Source organism: Mustela erminea, chromosome 20 (genome assembly GCF_009829155.1).
Source record: "Mustela erminea isolate mMusErm1 chromosome 20, mMusErm1.Pri, whole genome shotgun sequence".
Classification (NCBI taxonomy): Eukaryota; Metazoa; Chordata; class Mammalia; order Carnivora; family Mustelidae; genus Mustela; species Mustela erminea.
This window is the reverse complement of record NC_045633.1, coordinates 93,852-115,758: the sequence shown is the minus strand read 5'-3', so window position 1 is coordinate 115,758 and position 21,907 is coordinate 93,852. Positions and strand designations below refer to the sequence as shown.

The window sequence follows — 21,907 nt, the reverse complement described above, 5'->3', positions numbered from 1 at the left end:
GTGTCTAGAAAGCTATCTAGCTGGCTGTAGGTGCTCAGTGAATGTTTGTTAATAGAAGGAAGGAGGGTGAGAAGGGGGAGAAATAGAGAAAGAATAATAATAATAATAACAATAATCATAGAGTTAGCGAAAGGGAAGAAGGGGTTACTTTTAACGAGATAGTCTCTGTGAATATGTAACATCTAAGTTGAGACTTGGAAGGTGGAGGAATGCAAACAGCCAGGCAAACAGCGTAAGCAGAGCATTCCGGGAGGAGGAAACAGCAAGTGCAAAGGCCAGGATGTAGGAAGGGGCTGGGCATATCGAACAAAAGGAAAGAAGGCCGGTAGGCCTGGATTAGGAGCAGTAAGGGGGACAGTAGTAGAAGAGGTCAAAGAGGAAATAGGTGTTGCATCACCAGGGGTTTTGCAGGCCACAAAGAGGGCATATTGATTCTAAGCACTTATAACCCCAATGTGTCCTCTGACACTAGGACCTGGATTTTTCTCAGGCACTTCAAATTTATCATCCCCTGAAGCAGACGCTGTGGATGTGCCGCCCTTATCCACTGAGCCCGTCGGGGAAGTCCTATGCAGACAGTTCCCAGACACCCAGTCTCTCCAGCTGAGTCTCCTCAGCTGCTCCGTGAGGTTTTGTCTGAGGGTGCTCTCTGGGGAAACAAGTGTGCTCCTGCACCCAGCACACCTGAAGTGGGAGGGGGAGGTTCTGTAACCTCAGAGACAGGAATTGGTGAATAAATACTCCTGCTTCCTGGCTCTGAGGAGGTCAATTCTGAGGTACCTTCTCCAAGTGTCTCAAAGAGTCTCCACCGAGATTGTTCATTCACAGTGGCAACCTTTTAATCAAAATGCCCCTTTATTGGCTTTTCTTCTTTCTTTGTCTCACTTCCCCTCACTTCCTCCTCAGGAAAGTCCTTGCACCCAACTCTCCGGATCTGCTTTGAAAGGACCCAATTAAGGCCTTCCTTAAATATATTCCCCTAAATATTGTTTTCTGTTCTTCATCTCAGGCATGAACCTAACTTGTCATAATCAGACACCCAAGTCTGGCCAGTTCTCCTAGAAAGACAGAGGTACTGTTATTTATCAATCCTCTCCCTTCTTCCGTTCAGCCCTGTGCTGAGCAATAGGACTCCAGGGATGAGTCAGGTCATTTCCTGCTTGTGGGTAACCCCTAGTCTGTTGGGAAGGCAGACCTGCACCCAGAGGAGGACAACACAATGTGCTCCTAACTGTATCAGAAAATTCAGAGAAGCCTTTCTTAAAGAGCTGACATGGGCTGGGTACTGAAGGTTACCTTCTGTGAGGTAGGAGTGAGCCTTTTGGGAAGCAGGGAGGCACTCTAAGCAGAATGCACAGCTAAGGCAAAACTTTGGGTGTGTGAGAATATAGGGCCTGGGCAGGGCAAGGGAGTTGGAGGGACATGTGACATCACCCCAGGTTTGGTGCGGAGGAGCGAGGAGGAAGAGCGGGCAGGGGTCAGGGCACGGCAGGCCTTGAACACGAGGCTGAAAAGCTCCTACCTCCTTTAGTGTGATGGGGACTAGGAAGTGTTTCTGAGCAGCAGAGTGACACTGTCAGATTTCCATTTGAAAATGATCCCTCTGGATTAGTAAATACAAGGAGACTGACTCAGCCACGCTCCCTAGGTCAAGGTTGACCTAGGCATGACCTAAGCATGGATGAAAGGAGTAATACTGAGCCTGGGTCACTGGGGACAGTGTGGGGGCTAAGGCCCAGGAAGGAATGCTCCTGAACTTGAAAGCTGTCTGTTCCACAGGACGAGTTTTCGGCCTTGATGAGACCTGATTCAGCTAAACAAAGCTGGGGAGGGGGAACAAGAGCTAGGGGACTTGTCGGCTCACTGACCCTGAGGTAACCATTAATCCCTCCTGTGAGGAAATCCACTGGCTGGTCCCTGGAGAGACAGATCATAGGCAGAATGGAGGAACACACAGAGGCAGGCTCCGTACCAGGACTGGGAAACCAGAGGGTCTTAATTAACAACTCTGCTGACATCCTGGTCATTGCTGCTTATTTCCTGCTGGTCATTGGTGTCGGCTTGTGGGTGAGAAGTTGGGGTGCTGCTGGTGGTCAGGCTTCTGGGGTCTGGAAGGAAAGTCTCAGGGAGACCCCATGTTCAGCAGGGGTGGGATGCCTGGGTCTCTGAGGAAGAAACCGGGGCTGGGAGGCAAGCAGATCTTTTGATAGCCTCAGGAAGGCCTAGCCAGTCCTCATTCTGTGTCTTCCCACCTTTGGATAGGGTTAGCTGAAGGGATCAGTGGCTCTCCAGCAGGGACAGCATTCTACATGAGGTCTCTGTTCCCCTATCACGGTATCTGACCAGAAGCCCATCCATATCCGAGGCCCCAGGAAGAGTCAGGCGGCATTCAGCCACACTCAAGCCTGTGTCGTTGGGCACTAGGTTAGGGCCTGGGTTGCTCTAGGTGCCTCTGAGGAGGTTGGGGGAGGGATTTGGGTGGGAACCATCAAGAAAGCCCAGGGCTGGTTAATCTTCAGCCTGAAACAAGGCTGAGGAATGTGTTGAGAAAGCTAATGGGGTCCAAAGATGTGCTCCGAACCCACATTTCCTCCCCAACTCTTGTCGCTCAGTCCATGTGCAGAACCAACAGAGGCACCATTGGCGGCTACTTCCTGGCAGGACGAAGCATGGTGTGGTGGCCGGTGAGCAAGGCTGTGCTGTGGAGCGGGAGGAGGCCTAGAGAAGCAGCCTCGCTCACCCCCACCTCTGGCCATCTAGGTCGGGGCCTCCCTCTTTGCCAGCAACATCGGCAGTGGCCACTTTGTGGGCCTCGCAGGCACTGGTGCTGCAAGCGGTTTGGCTGTGGCTGGATTTGAGTGGAATGTGAGACCCCCTTTTTGCCAATAACCCCTGTGAGAACCCCTGGAACTGTCACACCTGGGGAGGCTCCAAGCAGGGGGGATGTAAGGCTGGAGGTGGGACTTTCCCGTGGTGGGTGTGGTTGGGCTTCGAGCGAGGGTCACACGTCCAGCTTGCAGGCAGGGGGATGTCGGAGGTGACGACTTTCAGGGCCTGCTCCTGACTTGTTGTGTAAGCTGGGACCAGCCACTACCCTCTGTGGCCTTGATTTACTCCTCTCTGAAGTGGGATGAACAGCCTCAAAGATAGTGAAGTGCCCGTTCTGATCCTCTCTGAAGCTGTGAGGATCTCTGGGCCAAATTAAAGTCCCTTGTGGAAGTGGGAGGGAGACAAAGCTCTAGGACTGAGGCTTGTCTTTGAGGGTTGGGGAGATCAGGACTTCCTGGAGGAGGAGGCTCTGCGCTGAGTCTTGGGGGACAGAAGGTTTAGTTGGGTGGAGAGGCAGAGGGGAGGCAGAGGCTGTGGTCAGGCTAGGGGGTCTGTGGTCGGATTCAAGTGCTGGCAGGTGAAGGCACAGGCACCTCCTTGGGAGGGACTGGCCAGGGGCCGTGGCCGGGGAGGAGTAGGAGGACTCTAGTTAAGGGCCCATGGAGGTGTCAAGACTCTGTCCCTTAATACCCCGGGTATACCTCTGGGTCCCCAGTGAGAACTTTCCTTGGTAGAACGCGTTCAGAAAGAGGTGTCTTACACCCTTCGGGGTGAGGGCGCACTCATGGCAGGCTCTCAGCCATCCTCAGCGGTCCGCGGTCCCCGCAGGCGCTGTTCGTGGTGCTGTTACTGGGCTGGGTCTTCGCACCAGTGTACCTGACCGCGGGCGTCATTACCATGCCGCAGTACCTGCGCAAGCGCTTCGGAGGCCATCGTATCCGCCTCTACCTGTCAATGCTCTCGCTTTTTCTGTACATCTTCACCAAGATTTCGGTGCGCGTTCATGGAGGGCGGGGGAGGGCCCTGGAAGGGAGGGGTCACCGAGTGGGGGTCTCTAGAAAGCCCTGGAGGGGGCGGGACAAAGGAGAAATCCCTTGTAAGAACCAAGACTGAAGCACGGTCTGGAAGAAACAGGTTTGGGGGCTGTGGCCACAATGGGTGGGACCTGGGAAGGGCAGACCATCGGAAAAGAAGAGAACCTCTGAAGCGTGGCCACATAGGGTCGTGGTCTGGGCATGAGGTAAAACCTGGGTCCCTGGGTCCTGACCTGTGCTATCACTCCTTCTCCCAAGGTGGACATGTTCTCCGGGGCAGTATTCATTCAACAGGCTCTGGGCTGGAACATCTATGCCTCGGTCATCGCTCTTCTGGGCATCACCATGATCTACACTGTGACAGGTGGCTGTGGCAGGGCGCTTAGGGATGGAGTGGGCTTGAAGATTTGCTGGGAGCGTCACCGAAGCAAGCACATTCTGCTCACTCATTCCTACCTCCTGATGACCGGGTACATGAGCCCGGAGAAGGGGCCATTTCTTTGAAATCTGCTCTCCAGGAAGGAGCACATCTTTCAAACCCGCAGGAAGACACCATATGTGCTCGGGGCATCCTATTTGGGCTGTCTCCACTGACACAGGCCCGTTGCAGGAGGGCTGGCGGCACTGATGTACACGGATACCGTACAGACCTTCGTCATTCTTGGGGGGGCCTTCATCCTCATGGGTTACGGTACGGAGCTTAGCCGGTGGGGGAAGGGCACAGAGGTTGAGAGTGACAGAGCTCTCAAGCTGGGAGCAGAGACAATGCCCGTCTCCAGCATATGGGTCCTAGGGAGGGCCTTGGCACACGCGCTGGGTCCCCTGACAGCCCTGCCCTCACAGCCTTCCACGAGGTGGGCGGGTATTCGGGGCTTTTCGAGAAATACTTGGGAGCCGTGACGTCGCTGACGGTTTCTGAGGATCCGGCGGTGGGCAATATCTCAAGTTCCTGCTACCGACCCCGGCCTGACTCCTACCACCTGCTCCGGGACCCTGTGACGGGGGACCTGCCATGGCCAGCACTGCTCCTGGGACTTACCATCGTCTCCGGCTGGTACTGGTGCAGCGACCAGGTGCGGGGGCAGGGCTCCGGCCGGGAGGGAAGCTGGGGCAGAACCAGAACCACTGTGGGCAGAGCGGAGCTGGGTGGAACCGGAACCCATCTGGGGGTGCTCAAAGACCCAGCTGAGTGGTCAGGAACCTGGCCGGGATGGGGCTAAACCAGACCCAGTGGAATCCAAAGACTCTGGCTCTGAGTGAAGGTGAATTGCCAGCACCGCTGACCAGAGGCAGGCCTGAATGAGAGCCGTGAGCAGAGACAAGGCCGGAGGGGGCGCTGTATGCAGGATGGAACGCAGGTAGTTGAACAGCCCTTGCCGCAGGTCATCGTGCAGCGCTGTCTGGCCGGGAAGAGTCTGACCCACATCAAGGCGGGCTGCATACTGTGCGGCTACTTGAAGCTGATGCCCATGTTCCTCATGGTCATGCCAGGCATGATCAGCCGCATTCTTTATCCAGGTAATGTCTGCAACCCCGCCCCCACCAAGAGTCCTGTGCCCCATCCAGCCCCTTGTGTACGGGAACAGGGGCCTATTTCCCATTTCCGTTACTGTCCTTTGATTTGGAAATCCCATCAACCCAGGCCCACCTCCCACCAGAGGTCCTCTCTCTCTTCCACTAGCATTTCCTGTCCCCACTTCAGGGATCTGAGTTCCCAGACCAGGTCCCGCCCTAGCCACGTTGTGCCCTCTTTCCTGCAGACGAGGTGGCGTGTGTGGTGCCCGAAGTGTGTAAACGCGTGTGCGGTACCGAGGTGGGCTGCTCCAATATCGCCTACCCACGGCTTGTCGTGAAGCTCATGCCCAATGGTAAGGGCTGGCCCGCTGCGGAGACTGCCACTGGGAGGGGTCACCCCGTGCCAAGTCTGCACCCTCCCGGGGATGGCTGGGGACTCACAGCTCCCGTCGGCCTGCAGGTCTGCGCGGACTCATGCTGGCGGTCATGCTGGCTGCGCTCATGTCCTCGCTGGCTTCCATCTTTAACAGCAGCAGCACGCTTTTCACCATGGACATCTACACGCGCCTGCGGCCCCGCGCAGGCGATCGCGAGCTGCTGCTCGTAGGAAGGTGCGGCCTGGGTTCCCCCCCAAGATCCTGCCCCACCAACCAGCCACGGGGTGGGGGCAGGGAACACTCACAGGATTAGGGGGAGCTGGGGAATCCTGGGTGAATCTCCCGATGGCCACCCACCGCAGGCTCTGGGTGGTGTTCATCGTGGCGGTGTCCGTGGCCTGGCTACCCGTGGTGCAGGCAGCGCAGGGTGGGCAGCTCTTTGACTACATTCAGGCAGTCTCCAGCTACCTGGCGCCACCTGTGTCGGCCGTCTTTGTGCTGGCGCTCTTTGTGCCCCGTGTCAATGAAAAGGTGAGTCTGTGTGTAGGTGGTGAACCTGGGGGCAGAACCTGCACAGAAGAGGCTGACACTCTCTCCCCTGGCAGGGTGCCTTCTGGGGACTGATTGGGGGCCTGCTTATGGGTCTGGCACGACTTATTCCCGAGTTCTCCTTTGGCTCGGGCAGCTGTGTGCAGCCCTCAGCGTGCCCGGCGCTCCTCTGCGGCATGCACTACCTCTACTTTGCCATTGTGCTCTTCATCTGCTCTGGCCTCCTCACCATCGCAGTCTCACTGTGCACAGCACCCATCCCCCGCAAGCATGTAAGTGCCGGCCTCTGCATGGGCACCAAATATGCACCATGTGAGTCAGTGCAGCCCTCTCTACTCCCTAGTCTGCCAATCCACTTCCAGGAATGCCCAGTGAGGAGGACTGGATTTCTACAGAGGGTCCATGAGGGCAGACTGGGAATCCAGTTGGAAGCTGCATTTGCAAAGCAAGCACAACATTTTACTTAAATGACATTTATTTGAGGTGTTCTGGGTGGGCTTTAAGACTGTGGGTCCTTGCAGTGGTCCCCAGGACTCAAACCACAGATCTGACTGGTGGCTAAGAAGGACAGCACACTATCCTGAAGGCCCACAAGAGGGTTTGGTCTTGTGCTGCTGCAGGGCAGGAGCCCCAGGGCAGGGATGACGGGGCCAGGACAGATGAGCTGCGCAGGACGGGCAGGGCTGCACAGGTGAAGTGGAGGAAAGGCAGCAGCAGAAATTATACGCACAAATATCCACAGGAAGGAACACTGTTAGCAGGACTAGAGTCTATACAGGACTACAATTTGAGTGGGGACAGGGACTGGGGGCAAGGAAGCAAGGGGTGACCAGGGCCAAGAGCTCTGAACACGCAGCTGAAGAGCTCAGCTTTAGTCTGAGGGCAAAGGGCAGCCATGGCAGGCTGGGTTTGCTGAGCTGAGTCTGAACATGTGTACAGGGTGGACAGAGAGAGCTAAGGTGTCTGAGGTGTCCAGGTAGACAAGAGACTTCAGGGTCCGGGGCGGGGGTGGGGGGAAGACCAGCACTCTCACTTGGTCCCTGCTCGCGTCCCCAGCTCCACCGCCTGGTTTTCAGTCTGCGGCACAGCACGGAGGAGCGAGAGGACCTGGATGCCGATGCGCTGGAAGGTCCAACCTCACCCCCTACACAGAATGGGTGTCCGGAGCACGCTGTGGAGATGGAGGGTAAGGCACTCCTCCAGGACGTGGGGCCAGGGACTAGGGGAGCCAGGTTCCTTCACACTCACTGTCCCGTGTCCATTTTTCCTAGACGCCCAGTCCCCAGCACCAGGCCTGTTCCGCAGGTGCCTGCTCTGGTTCTGTGGAATGAGTGGGGGTGGGGCGGGCAGTCCCCCAGCCCCTACCCAGGAGGCGGCGGCTGCAGCAGCCAGGCGGCTGGAGGACATCAGCGAGGACTCGAGCTGGGCCCGTGTGGTCAACGTCAATGCCCTGCTCATGATGGCTGTGGCCACATTCTTCTGGGGCTTTTATGCCTGAGGCCAACTCTGCTGGACACCATGAGCTACAGCCAGGGCAGAGCTCAGCTTCACAATGAATGGGGGTGAGGCGCCTTGCAGTGGTGAGAAGGGAGTAGGGCAGGAGCGGGAGAGGGCAGGCTCTGGTGGGAAGGGGTAGGCCCTGGTTCCCCTTCTCTCCACCTTGTCTCTGTCTGGGGTCCCCATCCATCTGACTGGCAGTTACAGCCCACGAGACCTTGGACAAAGTGCCACAGCAGTTCCCCTAAGCAAAAATAAAGCTGCTGTTCCCACATTCTGCTGTGGCCAAAGTGTGCTTGCTCTAGGCTCCTATCCTGGGACCTGGGTCTCCCATCTGGGCTGCTCACAAGATCTTCTTTTCTGGAGAGAGCTGCCAGGTGGCCCTCCACTCATCCACCTCTAGCTGGTGCTCCTCAGTCTTCCAGCCAGCATCCTGCAGTCCTGGGGAGAGGTCATAATCAGGGTGCCAGTGGGACTGCTGGGGAGAAGACTCTAGGGAGTCTGGGGAGAGCGGGAAGAAGCAGCACAGGCCAGGCGCATGCTGTGTGTACTGCCCAGGCTCCTCTTGCCTCTGCTGGGTCATTTCTGGCACAAAATGAGGCTAAAACTTCATCTGGCTGTAGCTAGAATTCACTGACTTAGCACATGGGAAAGCTGGAATGGAGTAGGTGCTAAATGTAAGATCATCATCAGTCATTTGTGAGCAAACCTCCCCACCCCACGCCCCCAGTTCTTCAACGCCAAATGGAATTATAGAGATTGTCAATACTGACACAGCCTCAGTATCCCTAACCTCCCCCTACTGCAGACAAGGAAACAGGTTAGGCAGGGTCTCTTGGGGAGGCGGCCTCCGAGGCCAAAGAGCCGTGGAGCTTAAGGATGTTACCTTTCAAGAACTTTGGGAATAGCTTGTCCAACACTTGGTGTGTCTCTCTGACAATGACCCAGCTGTCCTTCTCAGGACCTGGAGGAGGGTGCAGACCGAGAAGCCGTCAGGTCCCCAAGTGGAACAGAGTCCTTCTTCTGTGAGTCATCAGCAGTCTAGACTGTGAGGTGCTTACCTGCCTGGACTTGGTTCCTCAGTTCTGTCAGTTCTGTTGGGAGGGGCCCCTCTCCCTGCAGGGCTTCAAGCACCAATCCGTGTATGGCAGCCCTCAGGATGGTTTCAGGGCCTGCCGTCTGGCTCAGAACAACTTGCACTCGGCCTGGAGACACCCAGGGACAGACTGGTGTTAGGGAAGGGCCACTTCCCCAAACACCCTCAACCCTACCATCCTGCTTCATCCCTGTCTCGAGGCGTTGGCCTGGCACAGACGGAGGCTAGCTTTCACCCTTTCCCTTCCGTCTTCATCTCCTGTTGTTCCAATGTTCTGCCAAACCGAAATGCCCAATTTCCAAATACAGCTTTAGAGGAGGCCACTGAGGTGGGTTTATTTTGCACGTCTAGTGAGAATAAGCACCTTTTAGCACACAACCAGTGGGCCAGTAAACTTCAGCATTTGTTTCCTCAACAGGGAACTCAGGATGGGAGAGAAAAGTTCTCCAGGGATAAGCAAAGGTCCTAATCTCATTTGACTACTTTGCAATATATAAAGTGCTTTACAATATCGCCTTATCGGATTCTCATAAAAACATGCAGACAATAAGGCAGGCATTGTTAGCCTCATTTTACACAGGGACAAAGTGAATTTCATTGGGGCATGCAGCTATAATTTGAATGCACCAAGTCTTAGTCTAGAGCTCCCTCCAAGAGACCAGGCAGCCTCTAAATTGTCCAAGGCTTGAGGCTTTGGAGCTGATGGACCCCAGCAGGGTGAGTCTAGGGCTGGAAGAGCACAGCACACTTACTTCGTGACTTGTCCCAGTGAAGGAGGTAAGGTTCTTGGTGTCCCTCAACCAGCTGTTGTAGCTCAAAGACACTGAAGGAAAGACGAGAGCGGAGTGGGGGAGGAGAGCGCGAAAGCAGGAGTAGCCGCCGGTCGGCTGAGCTGTCCTGCCTTCATCTGTCCCTCACCACCTCCTCCTCTCTCGCAGCCACTACCCAGGCATGCGACATCCATCCTTCCTGTTTTCCTGTGTCTGACAAATGTATCCCTTTTATCTACTCTGTGTCACACCCCTGCTGCCCCCAAGTCTGACTAGTGGCAATAAGGGACCTAGAATAGAGAGGTGAGGCCCAGTAAGGGGAAGCCAGTGTCTAACTGGAGCAAAGAGCGTATGTGGGGAGTGGGGGTGGCAGCAGGGGTGGATGGAAGACACTGGGCCACTTACCTGGAGATCAAGCGGTGTAGGGGGACCCCCAGGGACAGAGACAGAGATGGCCAACAACCTGTGGGAAGCTGGGGTCAGGAGGCCCAGACGGGGAGAGACTGGGAGACACAGCACTTAAGACCAAGGGGTCGGGTCACCTGTCCACAGTGGCTCCATCTGATTAGCTGAAGTGGGCCCAAGGACCTCTCCCCTCTGAAGGAAGTGCTTCAGGACCAGCCGGAGCCGGCCTTCATTCAAGGTCTCTAGGACAAGGGCTCGGACCGCCCGGTAGTTGGCATAGATGTGAAGGGCGGTGAGGAAGAAGAAACAACCGAGGCTGAAGCTGGGTGGGAGAGGGGGGTGGTCAACAGGGGTGGAGGCGCACCGGGGAACCTCCTCCCTGCCCTCCACCCCGGCTTACCCAGGGCCGGCGGACACCAGGGGAAGCATCCAGAGGCTGACCAGGAGCCCTGCCAGGTTTACCAGGGTCTCCTAGAAAACGGCAGAAGGGCTGGGAGTTGGAGAGCTTCCTTCCAGGCCAGGGTAAATCCCCTTGAGCACCTTTCATGACCTTCTTCCCTGCTGCGGTTCCTCCTAGGGCTCCCTACACTGATGAGGACGCCTAGTCAGTTTTTCACGAGTGGTCATTTAAGATACCAGCTGCTTCTGCGTCTAGGTGAATACAATGCCCTTCGAACATGTTTTGCAAGAGTCCTCTGAGTACCTCTATACGCAGGCAAGCTAATGTCCTTGGAATGAGGAAGTTCTTCAATTTAGTGGTTTACAAAGACTGATCCCCCTCAGCTCCTATTGTATACGTAGGGTTTAAGGGTTTAAGGGAACCACTCAGGAAGAAAGGCACAAGATCCAAACCTCCTCCCTTGAGAATCAGTTATCAGAACTCTCCAATGGCCTGAGATGGCCTGAATGAGCTCACCCAAGGAGAACAGACACCAGGCCACCTGTCCCCAACTCATTGTAAGGGAGGAAGAGTCTGGATTGGTGGCTCCTGACTACTGAAGTTGAAGGGAGAGCTGGTTCTGGCATAAAGCAGGTCTGAGGCTGAGAGCGCTCTTCCTACCCAGCTGTCCTGGCAAAGGGGTGGGCTGTCGAAATAAAAGCTGTGGGTGTGTGGGACGCCTGGGTGGCTCAGTTGGTTGGACGACTGCCTTCGGCTCAGGTCATGATCCCGGAGTCCCGGGATCGAGTCCCGCATCGGGCTCCCAGCTCCATGGGGAGTCTGCTTCTCCCTCTGACCTTCTCCTCGCTCATGCTCTCTCTCACTGTCTCTCTCTCAAATAAATAAATAAAATCTTTAAAAAAAAAAAAAAAAAAAAAAGCTGTGGGTGTGATGGTAAATAGACTAGAGGTCTTGGCTGCACAAGAGCAGGAGGACCACCTCTCCCTCAGGTGGAAAGACTCATTTCCAGCAGCCACATCAAGCGGCAATAAAGCAACATCAGAAATCAGGGGCCTGCTGTAGGACTGAGCGCATCTCCTGTGTTGCCCCAGTGATGTGTTTCTGCTTCTGCAAGCTGAGGGAGCCCATGGGCTTGGAAAAGACAGCCTGGAGTGTAAGGAGGGTTGGGGTTTGGAAAGAGAGGAGGTGAGAGAGAGCAGGCATAAAGCAGGGAGATCCTAATACTCAAGTCCTGGGCTGTACTTATTTCTCCCTTCCTGACAACCTAGGGAAGAGACAATGGGGAAGAATGAATCCAACCACTTCCTGAGAGAAGGGACGTGCACGAAGGTGCTCAAGAGGACTGAACCTCTCTCTGACTTATTTCCTCCTTTGTAGAATGGCAACAATGAGTCCCTCCTGCATTAATGAGTTCATATAAATGAAATACTTGGCACACGGTTAGCACTTAGTAAGTATTAGCTTGTGTTTATAGCTTAACACCTAATATTGTTGAAAGGAGTTAATTTTAAATTTAAAACAACTTCTATTTAGAAACTGAGCAAAACAATTTTAGAGAAGGACAGAGTGTAGGACTGGACAGAACAGAGGTTTCTAAAGTGCTTCAGTGTCAAAGCTCTGGGACACTTCCGACTAACCAGTCCTCATTCTCCTCCTGTAAAACAGGAAGAACAACATATCTGCCTCCTGGGGCTGGTAGGAGTTAACAATGCTACACACGTAAGCAGCTAGCACAGGAGCCTGGGAGCATCCCATACCCGTCGAGTTCAGCCTTAACGGTCCCCACCTTTACTCCAGGACGCCCTGGTCAGGTGATGGGCGGGGTCAGAAAGGCCCACGAAACTGTCATGTGGATACCTCTGGCCAATGACCCCAGCCCCCCTCACATGCTGAGCACTTTTTGACCCTCCAAGGGCTTTGACATATGGGGTCTCATGTGGTCAGACATCCACCTCAGAGGCTAGGGCTATGGCCCAGAGAGGGTGAAGGCCAGAGCGAGGGCCCACTCTTGGCCCCACAGGCATCAGGAAGGAGCTGAGATGATCGGGTGGGACTTTCCGCCACTAGCACTCATGCCCTCAACCGGACTGCCCAAGTTAGTCAGAGCTGGGAGCACGACATTTCCGCCCATGTGTGTGTCTCCCACCCCTACCCTTAAGAGCACTGGGGGGCTTCTCTCCATACGCCCAAATCATGGCCTGGCCTGCCTCCCTGCTCCGGCTCCCTCCAACCCCAACTGCAGCTGCTCACCTGGCTGCTGTCCTTGGCTGACACATCAGCCATGTTGTTTCTCCTGGCCTGGTGCATGGTCAGGGCAGCCCGAGTGGCCCCACCAGCCACGCTCACAATGCACTAGGTGGGGAAAGGGAGAAGGAAAGTCAGAATGGCCACGTGCTGTGGCAACAAAGGCACTTCTGTGGCTGAGCCAAGTAAATGACTCAAACCAATTTGAGAAAACCAGGCATCAGGTGACCAAAGAGCAAAACCCTGAATGCGGTCCTTGGAATCTTGTTCTCATCCTCACACTTCGACTAGGTCCACGTCCCTTCTTAGTCCTGGAGAAAACTAAAGCTCTGCCTGTCATACCTCTCTGTGGCCTAGTCCCAAGGAACTCCATTTCTTTCTCCAGGGTAGAGGCCCAAAGACTGTTCTTAGTCCAGAGCTTCTACTTTGACTATACCTGCCTCTTTGCTAAGCTCCCAGGTCCAGCCTGGTTTCCAACTTTATGCTTCCTCTCTGCCTGTAACCTACTCCACCCTTCTTCGGTCCCAGTGGAGGCCTAGTCAAGTCTTCCAGGCCACCTCAAAACCCACAGTGATGGCCCTGGCCTCCCATGGTACCTAGACCTCCTCAATCCCTGAGATCTAGAATGGAAGAACTCATCAATGCGGGTCACTGATCACTGTCATCCATTTCGCACTTATCAAATCTCTTTTAGATGCCAGACACAGATTTAGTGCTGTGATAGAATTCAGATAGAACCCTTGCCCTCATGAAGTCTATAAATCGAAAGACAATCAACAAATGAACAAGCTGTCGGGCAGGCAGAGGAAATCATTTGTTCAAAGGTAAGAGGAATGTGCTACGAAAGGAGGCTGGATTGACCAGACCCTGTGGAATCCTGCAGATCTTGGTAGGGTCTTCATCCAGGAGCAACGAGGCCAGGGAGACGACCTGATGCAGGGCTACAGGCTGCTCGGAGAAGTAATGGAGAGGGGAGAGTGCAAGCAAGGAGACTCCCTAGGAAGCAACCAAGCTTTCTTCAGCAACAAGGAACCACCAGATGGAAGTCCAGCTGAAGGGAACAGCGGGCAAGAAGGAGAAGGCCTGGATGACAGCCAGGCTTCTGACTGGTCTACCTGGGTACGGAGGTATTAGTCACTGAGAGCAGAACTCTCGAGAGGGTGACAGGTGGTCAGGGGAAGTTCATGGCCCTATCCTACTCCTTCACATGACAGATGAAGAGACCGAGGCGCCAAAGGCAGAGTATAGTGCCTAATTTGAAACAGATGGCGGAGGTCCTGATCATTGGTCTACAGCTACAGCACTAGTTTTCTCTGGTGTTTCCTGCCCTGGAGTTGGAGGGGGTGCTCAGGGCACTGGGCTACATGCAATCCCCCACCAAGAACTGCTGTCTCTGAAATGCCACTAGTGCCTTGTGGAGAAGCGCTGCTCTGAAGTGACTGTGGACAGACAGATGGGCTTTTTACATGGATCTTGCGTGTCTTCTTGAGTCACTGCTCTGTGCCAGGTACTTAAGCCTGTGGTGAAGACAGGCTCTTTACTGAACTATGCCTCAGTCTCCTCACCTGGATGTGGCCAACCTGAAGGAATTGTGAGGGTGAGCAGCCTGGCAGAGAGAAAGAGCTCATATTCACCCATGTGACCCTCCAGCCTCACAACCACTTCACGCTGTCCTGCCCCTGGTCCTTGACCCACACTCTTCTTTCTGCTTAAAAACATCCACCCTTCACCTTAAACTCATTCTTCAGGACCCAGGCTTAGGGAAGAGGCCCATCTCCTGACTCGGCTGGGCCCCGACACTTCTCATCTGGAATACCTGTAGCTACAATGTTATAAACTTTTGTTTAATTATGTGCGGCTTTCTTCCAAGAAAAAAATGGGACGGCCTATATTTTATGCCCAACATGCAGTAGGCACTCAAATATTTTACCCAAAGAATGAAAGACAGCCAGAGAGCTGGTCCCAAGATGCTGACATGGGAACACCCTTTCTGTTTCAGCTCAGAGTTCCTCACCAATCTTGTGATTTCAGACATTGTCTTAGACTATGTGAGGAACTATGTGGCTGGAGGAGAATCAGAAAATAAGGTTGAGTATGAGCAGAAACTCTGCAATTTTTCACTTTTCTACAAGTGCTTTGAACACAGGGCCCAGGCTGGTCTCACCTGTGGGCCCCAAGTAAGCTCAGATACAGCCCCAGCAAGGCAGGTACAGGGGGCCCGAGAGGTGGATACCTTGGCCAGGTTGCTGGTACAGATGATCATGGTGAAAAAGATTGGATATACGGGAGCCATAATCTCGAGGAACATGGCTACATCGTTGAGGATATCAGCAAAGAGCCTGGGGGGGGGGGGGGGCGGATCAGAGGTTAGAGATCCGAAGGGAAGCGACCTCCATAATAGCTCTCCTCCTGTCTCAACCCCTCCTTACCTCCACTGCTTGGCGTTGCAGTCCAGTTTAGTCCTGTTGCGGAGGAGAGGTTGGTTTGCAATTTGAATTCAAGGAGAAAACACAACCCGTGGGCAATGCAGGCCATCCTTAGGCTGAGGTTAAGGTCTGAAGGGCTCGGCAAAATCCATCCTCCATGAAGACATCTGTCCCAACCCCCTGTCACCGCTGCCTGAAATACCATTAGCTGCGAGAACCTTCAAAGCTCACTTAATGATTCCCCTTCACTAATCCATGATGCATGAGGGAAAAGAACTGATTGTCTTGTGGCTGCCCCCCACCCTCCGGCCTCCTCTGGGAGAGGCCACCCCTGGGTCCCTCTGCCATCTCCCCACCCCTTCCTCCCACTTGATCAAGGGTACCCAGCAAGCAGTCCACATATTTTGGATTGGTAAGCAACTACATTTAGTGTAACCCCCACAGGTTACAGACCAGTTGCCCAGAGAGGACGCATAACATCCCTCAGATCATATGGAAAGCGGGGGCCAAGAAAAAAAATTTAATGGCCAGGGGCAACAGGCAGGCTCTGACATCCAGGCCCAGGATAATTCTATCACCAAGAGGATGGATGCCTCTTTTGCAAGGACTCCCTGGCCCCCGCACAAACACCTGGGGACCTCTTCTCCAGCAGTCTGGTAGCAGGGGATGTTGTAGCCCCAGACCAAGTGCAGAGTTTACAGCATTCCCTGTCCCTTCCTTTGAAACCTCCTGGAGGGAAGAGGACCCCACGGTGGGGTGTGGGGCACTCAGTACAAACTCTCGAGGGAACAAATGGCAAAGGCAGGACCAGAACACATGGGCTTGGTCTAGGGCTCTGCCCAATACAGTAGCCTGATACTATTAGTTATAAGCTGTACAACTTGGAAGTGATTCCTTTTAGGTCTGCTAAAATGGACACATTCAATCCTTCTCTACACAAAGTTGTTCTAAGGGTTAGAGATGATAAGCAGACAGCCTGTGAGGCACAGAGCTGTTAGCAACAGCTAACACTTATTAGTGTTAGTAATAACTGTTATTATTATGCTTATAATGAGCCACAATATGCTATGCACTTTGCATAAACTATCTCACCAAACACCTTGTAGGTAGTATCTGCCTACAGTTAACTGCAGATACTAAATTACTCCTCAACACTGACATGAGGAGGAAGGCGGCAGCACAAGATCCTTAATTCCTAGACGGATGGGAACGCTCATTCTATGTGAGACAGGGATCCTGATGACCTGCCCGTCTAGTCCCCATGAGCTTCTGGAGTAAAAGCATTCCTTTTGGATTAAGCATTTTCCTGTCCAGCCTTCTTTCTCAACAAGCAAAGAGAGGATACTTAGAGCCTTTTGGCTGATTTTTTCCATGGTGGCCTGCAAATTAATGCTCTGAAGGCAGAAGTGATCATAGCAATGGTTCTGTGGCTTCATTGCTGGGGTAAGCCACCTGGACTGGGTACTTACTAAGGACTCCTCAGCTCTGATGAAATAATTGCTGAATCTTCCCTCCCCCAGAAACTGGTAGGAAAGAGGAGCTCAAAGTACAACCAAGTATGAGACAGTTGTGGCCCCCGTCTGGGGAGAGTGGCCAGACCAAGAAGACAAACTCACCCCTTCCACCAGGCAAAGATGATGCGGCCCAGCATGCCAGTTGAATCTGGGGGAGAGAGGCACTGGTAAGGAACAGGGAAGAGCCTTGGGGGCTGTTGGGCCTGGCAGACCCTGGCACTGAAATGGCTGATTCACCTTGCGTCACCGCTCTTAGGAACTCAGTTTGGCTCCATAAATATTGGGTAGACAGAGCTGTATGATGGGGTCAGAAGTGACCCCATTCCTCATTATGTACCCATGCGAACTATGTGCCCATGCACACCAAGAGACATGGACCAGAAATACTCTTTGCAGCATCGTTCACAAACAGCCAACGACTGGGAATAATGCAAATGCTCATCCACAGGAGAAGGCATAGATAGATTCTGTTATATTCTCTTAGTGGCATATTAGACAGCAGCAAAAATCTAATGTACAACTACTCACTCAAAATGGATGAATCCTACTATTGTAATACTGCATGAAAAAGCAAGCCATGAAGACTAGATACAGCAAAATATACCTTCCATAAGGCTTTAAACTAAACAATATATGGCAAAACAATAAAAAAAAAAAAAAAAAGAAAGAAAGGAAAAGCAGGAAATCCTGTGTGGAAAGTTCAGAGGTTATTGTTGATATTCTAGCTCTTAGGCTGGGCAACAGGTTCACATGTGGTCATTAGAGTATCAGTAAGAAAAAAAGGATCTGAATTCCAGTTTGATGACAGACAGCTGGGGGTGTGAGGCAGTGGGAGAGGCCTTCTCAGACTAGTCAGAGAAGTCTCCAGGAATCAGCTGGACCTTCATCTGCACAAGACATGCTCACTGGCTACTTACTGTGTGCCAGGCATTATAGGAGGTTAAGGGGATACTGTGGCCCAGAAAGTCATGATTCCAGACTCAAAATACAGTGTAAAAATAAACAGCAGTCAGTACGAGAAACATGATTTAGACCAAGGATCAGTTAACTGCTGTCTACAGTCTTCCATGCCCTATTTTGTAAATAAAGCTTTACTGGCACCTAGCTGTGCCCATTCATTTACAGACTGTCTATGGCTGTTTTTGTGAGACAATGGCAGAGTCAGCTGCTACGGCTGAAACAATACAGCTTGCAAAGTATAAAATATTTACCATCTGGTCCTTACAGAAGGTTTGCCACCCCATGATTAAAACCCCTTATACTGAAAGTAGCATTAAGTTCAGCAGGGGGATCACAAAGGACTGTTTTAGGCCCAAACAACTAACTCAGAAGGCCTCATACAGTGGATACTGGAAGGAACGATACGGTGGGCAGACGACTCCTAACTTGTTTGAACTTGAGGGCATGGACCGTTAAGGGAATGCAAGAAGGGAAACTAGGTTGTAGAGAGGGTTGGGAGTATCCCACGCATATAAAGGTGGTGACAGGCTGACCTTCCCCATTCTCCACTGGAAGGAGCAGTTCTGACCCCTTGCCCCAACCTCTACCCTCGGGCAGTAAGGCCTTCTATCTAGACAGCTTCATGCAACTCTGGGCCTGAGGCACACCAGTAAACACGCTGCTGGACACCTGAAAGCTTTACTCCTTTCCATCTTCACCACAATCCTATGAACGTCTGAGAGGTCCTCCCTTTCACAGATGAAGTAACTGAAGCTCAGAGTAATTGGTCAACAAAAATAGGACATTCTGTGAGAAAATCTGGATGTCCAGCTCTTCTGGAAGAGCCTGAAGACCTGGCAACACCGAGCCTGTCTTCCCTCACCACCACCACTGGCTGGGGTTGAGCAGGGGCTACCTCAGAGGTGTACGTACAACACATTTCTCACCTGGCCTGCTCTGTTCTCTATTTCCATCCCTTGTATGTCCCTGGAAGTAATACCTACCAGGTAGCTTCACAGGCTTCCTCCATCACCCACCTGACCCTCTTTCTTTCAACTATATTTTATTCTCCACAAAAAATGTGTTTCACTTAAGATTCTTGTATTGGCTCAACTTAGTAACTCTGAACATGCCAAGATTACTTTTACTTACTGACAGCTCACTGGGCCAGACTCTACTTTTCTTCCCTCTGACTGCACACTCACATCCAATCCCGTGTAGGTCTTGCACACAAGGGCCACTGGGTAGAAAGGGGACCTACTCTGCCTTTCATCAGCAGCCCGCAGAGTCCCTGTCGGAATCTGGAAGTTGGCACTAGAATGCAACAAGGACACGTAGCCTCCCTGTGTCTGAAAGTCAACACTGGCCACTCGACTAGGAAACTTAATTCCCACTTGCTCTTCTTTGCCCCACTTACAACTAGCTGAGCTATAGGATCTAGAAACGTTGGAGCAGTAGTAAGGAATCAGCTGCCCACAAACTGTCTAGGCTCCACTCTAAATCCCACTGGCAAGAATGGAGTAATTAAGAGTGGGACACAGGAGTCAGTCGGTCTGGGTCCAAATCCTGGCCCTACGTAAACTCAGGCGAGGTAGGAAACCTCTCTGAAAAAGGTATTAAAAATGGCATCTACCCAATATGGCTGCTGTAGAGATTAAGTTACATATGATACATAAGTGTACGAGATTCCTGGCATACAGTGGTAGGCTGTGAAAATATTAGCTGCTAGTAGTAGTAGTATTGTTAGTCATGACAATACATTCCACTAAGAGACCTGTAATTCAAAATGACTTCAAAAAATTCCAAGGGAGTTTTTTATATAAAGCTCCGCATACAAATTTCCCAGGTCTGACGGAAACTCTTTTTTTTTTTTTTTTAAAGATTTTATTTATTTATTTGACAGACAGAGATCACAAGTAGGCAGAGAGGCAGGCAGAGAGAGAAGGGGGAAGCAGGCTCCCTGCTCAGCAGAGAGCCCGATGTGGGGCTCGATCCAGGACCCTGAGACCACGACCTGAGCCGAAGGCAGAGGCTTTAACCCACTGAGCCACCCAGGCGCCCCCAAAAACTCTTTTCTAGTTAAGGCTTCTTTTAATATCAACAATAGGCTTTAAAAAGTAGTTCCTTTTTCCTACCTTAAAGTAATCTTATAAATCAAATATATATATGGGCAACATGTCTGTGATAAGACTAGGGTGCTTAGAAATGACATGGAAAACATCCATCCGGTCCTGCTGCATTCCAAACACTCAGCCAACAGGAGATCGAAAGGTTCAAATTAAGCACAGTTTGGTGCTATGAACATGAAACTGGAACTAAACTCCTGGGTTCAAATCCATGCCCTACAATTTACTGGCTCTGATCCTGGTCAAATTACTTTTTCGTGCCGCAGTTTCCTTACCTGCAGAATGGGTATAACAATACCTATCTCAGAGCTACTGTGAAGCCAGCATATTTAAAGACCGGTAGATAATAAACAGCTTGTATGAACTATTATTATTAAAAGAGACAGCTAGGACAACAGGCCACAGAGAAAGGCTACTTTCAAGAGGTGACTCACATGGGGCCAGCCTGCTCAGTCTTAATAAGGATGTAAGCAGGGGTGCCTAGGTGGCTCAGGGGGTCAAGCCTCTGCCTTCGGCTGGGGTCATGATCCCAGGGTCCTGGGATCGAGCCCCGCATCGGGCTCTCTGCTTGGTGGGGAGCCTGCTTCCTCCTCTCTCTCTCTGCCTACTTGTGATCTCTGTCAAATAAATAAATAAAATCTTTAAAAAAAAAAAAAAAGGATGTAAGCAGGAACCTCCAAATCTTCCAAAAGATCCACGGAGGCTCATCAGAGAGATGTGGCCAGACTCGTGCTAGAAGCAGAAAGAGCCTTCTCTTCGGGTCTGATTTAAGTTCCCACCAGGAAAAGTCACGCACGACAAAGGACGGTGGAGGGAGCCGTCCATCTCCTGGCGTGGAACCCGTGGCAGTTTCCTTTTCCTCCTCTGCCTCAGGCTTTAAGTGGCCTGGTACCACACTGCATGTTCTGTTTTTCGTGAGCGGGTTTCCAAGAAGCTGTGCACATGCAATACGGTTACTGTTCACAGCATCACCCAGGATCCCAGAGGTTCTAAAATGCCTCCTGTCTGTCCCAGAACCTCCTCCTTCCTACTCAGCACTAACTACAAAACTGTTTTTTTTCCAGAACGGAGCAATTCCCACGTGCCAAGCAGCTGGTCCTTTTATTTAATAACTGCATCCTTAGGTACTGCTGCACAACAAGCCCGGGGGTAAAGGAGAGGGAGGATTAACAGGGATTTGAGCGCCTGATGATGTGGAGACACTGAACAGTATGAGGAGCCGGCTGGCGCGCAGGATGAGGGTATTCTGGCAACGAATGCATCGTTGAATAAAACCAGTAAAAATACTGTTTAGGGACGAGGGAGAGCCGGCTTCCAGGTCCAATCAGGAAAGAGTCCACACATGCACACCCCCGCCCAGAACCAGAGGCCAGAACACGGGGACGGCGGAGAGAAGGGGTCGGACTTCGCGTCGGGAGGAAAAAGAGGCCGGCGAGATGGGCCGACCGCAGCGACAGGGGAGGTCCGGGGGCCCGGCTCACCTTTCACCAGCCAGGTGGCCGTGGCCGCGGACACCGAAGCCTCTGCGTTCCCCACCCCGATGCCCAGCAGGACCGCATGGGTGGCCAGGGAGCCCGAGAGGCTGGAAGCAAAGGCCTGGAGAAGACAAAAGGCGCGTGAGGGCCGCGCGCAGCGGCACGGAGGCCGAGGCTCTCCCGCCGCTCTCACCCGCGGGCGACCTGACCCACGTCGCGGTCCCGCTCCGACCCGTCTCCACGCTCTCGGCGGGGCGCCTGGCCCGCGCCGTCTCCCGCCCCCGTGGCCGTCCGCCGGGCTGACCTGTACGGAATCCCACAGCTGGTAGGGCAGGTAGTCCGGGCTGACGCTGTCGGGGAAGCCCTGCGGCAGGAACACGGCCCGGAGGCCGGAGAGAGGTGGGGAAGCCGCCCCGGCGGTCCCCCCTCCGCCGCCGTCCCGTCCTTGGGGTCTTGCTGGGAAGGGCCCAGAGAACCCCCACCAGCGCCACCCCCAAGCCTCCCACCGCAAGCTCCCGTCGGCGGCGGCGAGGCAGCCCCGGGCCGCCCCGGAACCGAACTGTTCCGAGCACAGCTGGGGCTCGAGACTCGCGCCGTCAGCCATTTTGGAACCTTCCTCCGGGGCCCCGGGGCGCGGAACGTGGCGGCTCGACGCTTCCGGCTCGGTACGGCGGCTGTGCAGGGGCAATCTTCCTCCGCGAAGATGCCGCC

At 53.2% G+C, this 21,907-nt stretch overlaps 2 protein-coding genes across 6 annotated transcripts; one reads left to right on the top strand and one right to left on the bottom strand.

Annotated features, from left to right (window-relative positions):
* The first annotated feature begins 127 nt into the window (after nucleotides 1-127).
* Nucleotides 128-13,553, top strand: SLC5A2 (solute carrier family 5 member 2). 5 transcript variants are annotated; one of them, XM_032326705.1, is made up of 14 exons: nucleotides 128-1,072; nucleotides 1,780-1,874; nucleotides 2,613-2,684; nucleotides 2,761-2,865; nucleotides 3,658-3,822; nucleotides 4,122-4,227; nucleotides 4,474-4,554; nucleotides 4,707-4,936; nucleotides 5,246-5,381; nucleotides 5,624-5,731; nucleotides 5,839-5,989; nucleotides 6,118-6,286; nucleotides 6,361-6,576; nucleotides 7,361-8,075. In XM_032326705.1, exons 3-14 carry the CDS (start codon nucleotides 2,616-2,618, stop codon nucleotides 7,868-7,870), a joined length of 2,046 nt encoding a protein of 681 aa, XP_032182596.1. In that variant the 5' UTR covers nucleotides 128-1,072; nucleotides 1,780-1,874; nucleotides 2,613-2,615; the 3' UTR covers nucleotides 7,871-8,075. The 5 variants fall into 5 exon arrangements, with proteins under 5 accessions (XP_032182596.1, XP_032182600.1, XP_032182599.1 ...); XM_032326709.1 differs by lacking the exons at nucleotides 128-1,072; nucleotides 1,780-1,874 and adding exons at nucleotides 1,903-2,067; nucleotides 13,411-13,543 and having other exon boundaries at nucleotides 6,441-6,576; nucleotides 7,361-7,490; XM_032326708.1 differs by lacking the exons at nucleotides 128-1,072; nucleotides 1,780-1,874 and adding exons at nucleotides 1,906-2,067; nucleotides 13,411-13,553 and having other exon boundaries at nucleotides 7,361-7,490.
* Nucleotides 8,092-21,883, bottom strand: RUSF1 (RUS family member 1). The gene is made up of 13 exons (XM_032326711.1): nucleotides 21,501-21,883; nucleotides 21,203-21,317; nucleotides 16,759-16,804; nucleotides 15,146-15,178; nucleotides 14,950-15,055; nucleotides 12,723-12,824; nucleotides 10,473-10,543; nucleotides 10,210-10,394; nucleotides 10,073-10,130; nucleotides 9,650-9,720; nucleotides 8,863-9,006; nucleotides 8,688-8,765; nucleotides 8,092-8,242 (listed from the first exon to the last, which is right to left on the bottom strand). Exons 1-13 carry the CDS (start codon nucleotides 21,798-21,800, stop codon nucleotides 8,145-8,147), a joined length of 1,407 nt encoding a protein of 468 aa, XP_032182602.1. The 5' UTR covers nucleotides 21,801-21,883; the 3' UTR covers nucleotides 8,092-8,144.
* Nucleotides 21,884-21,907: the final 24 nt, after the last annotated feature.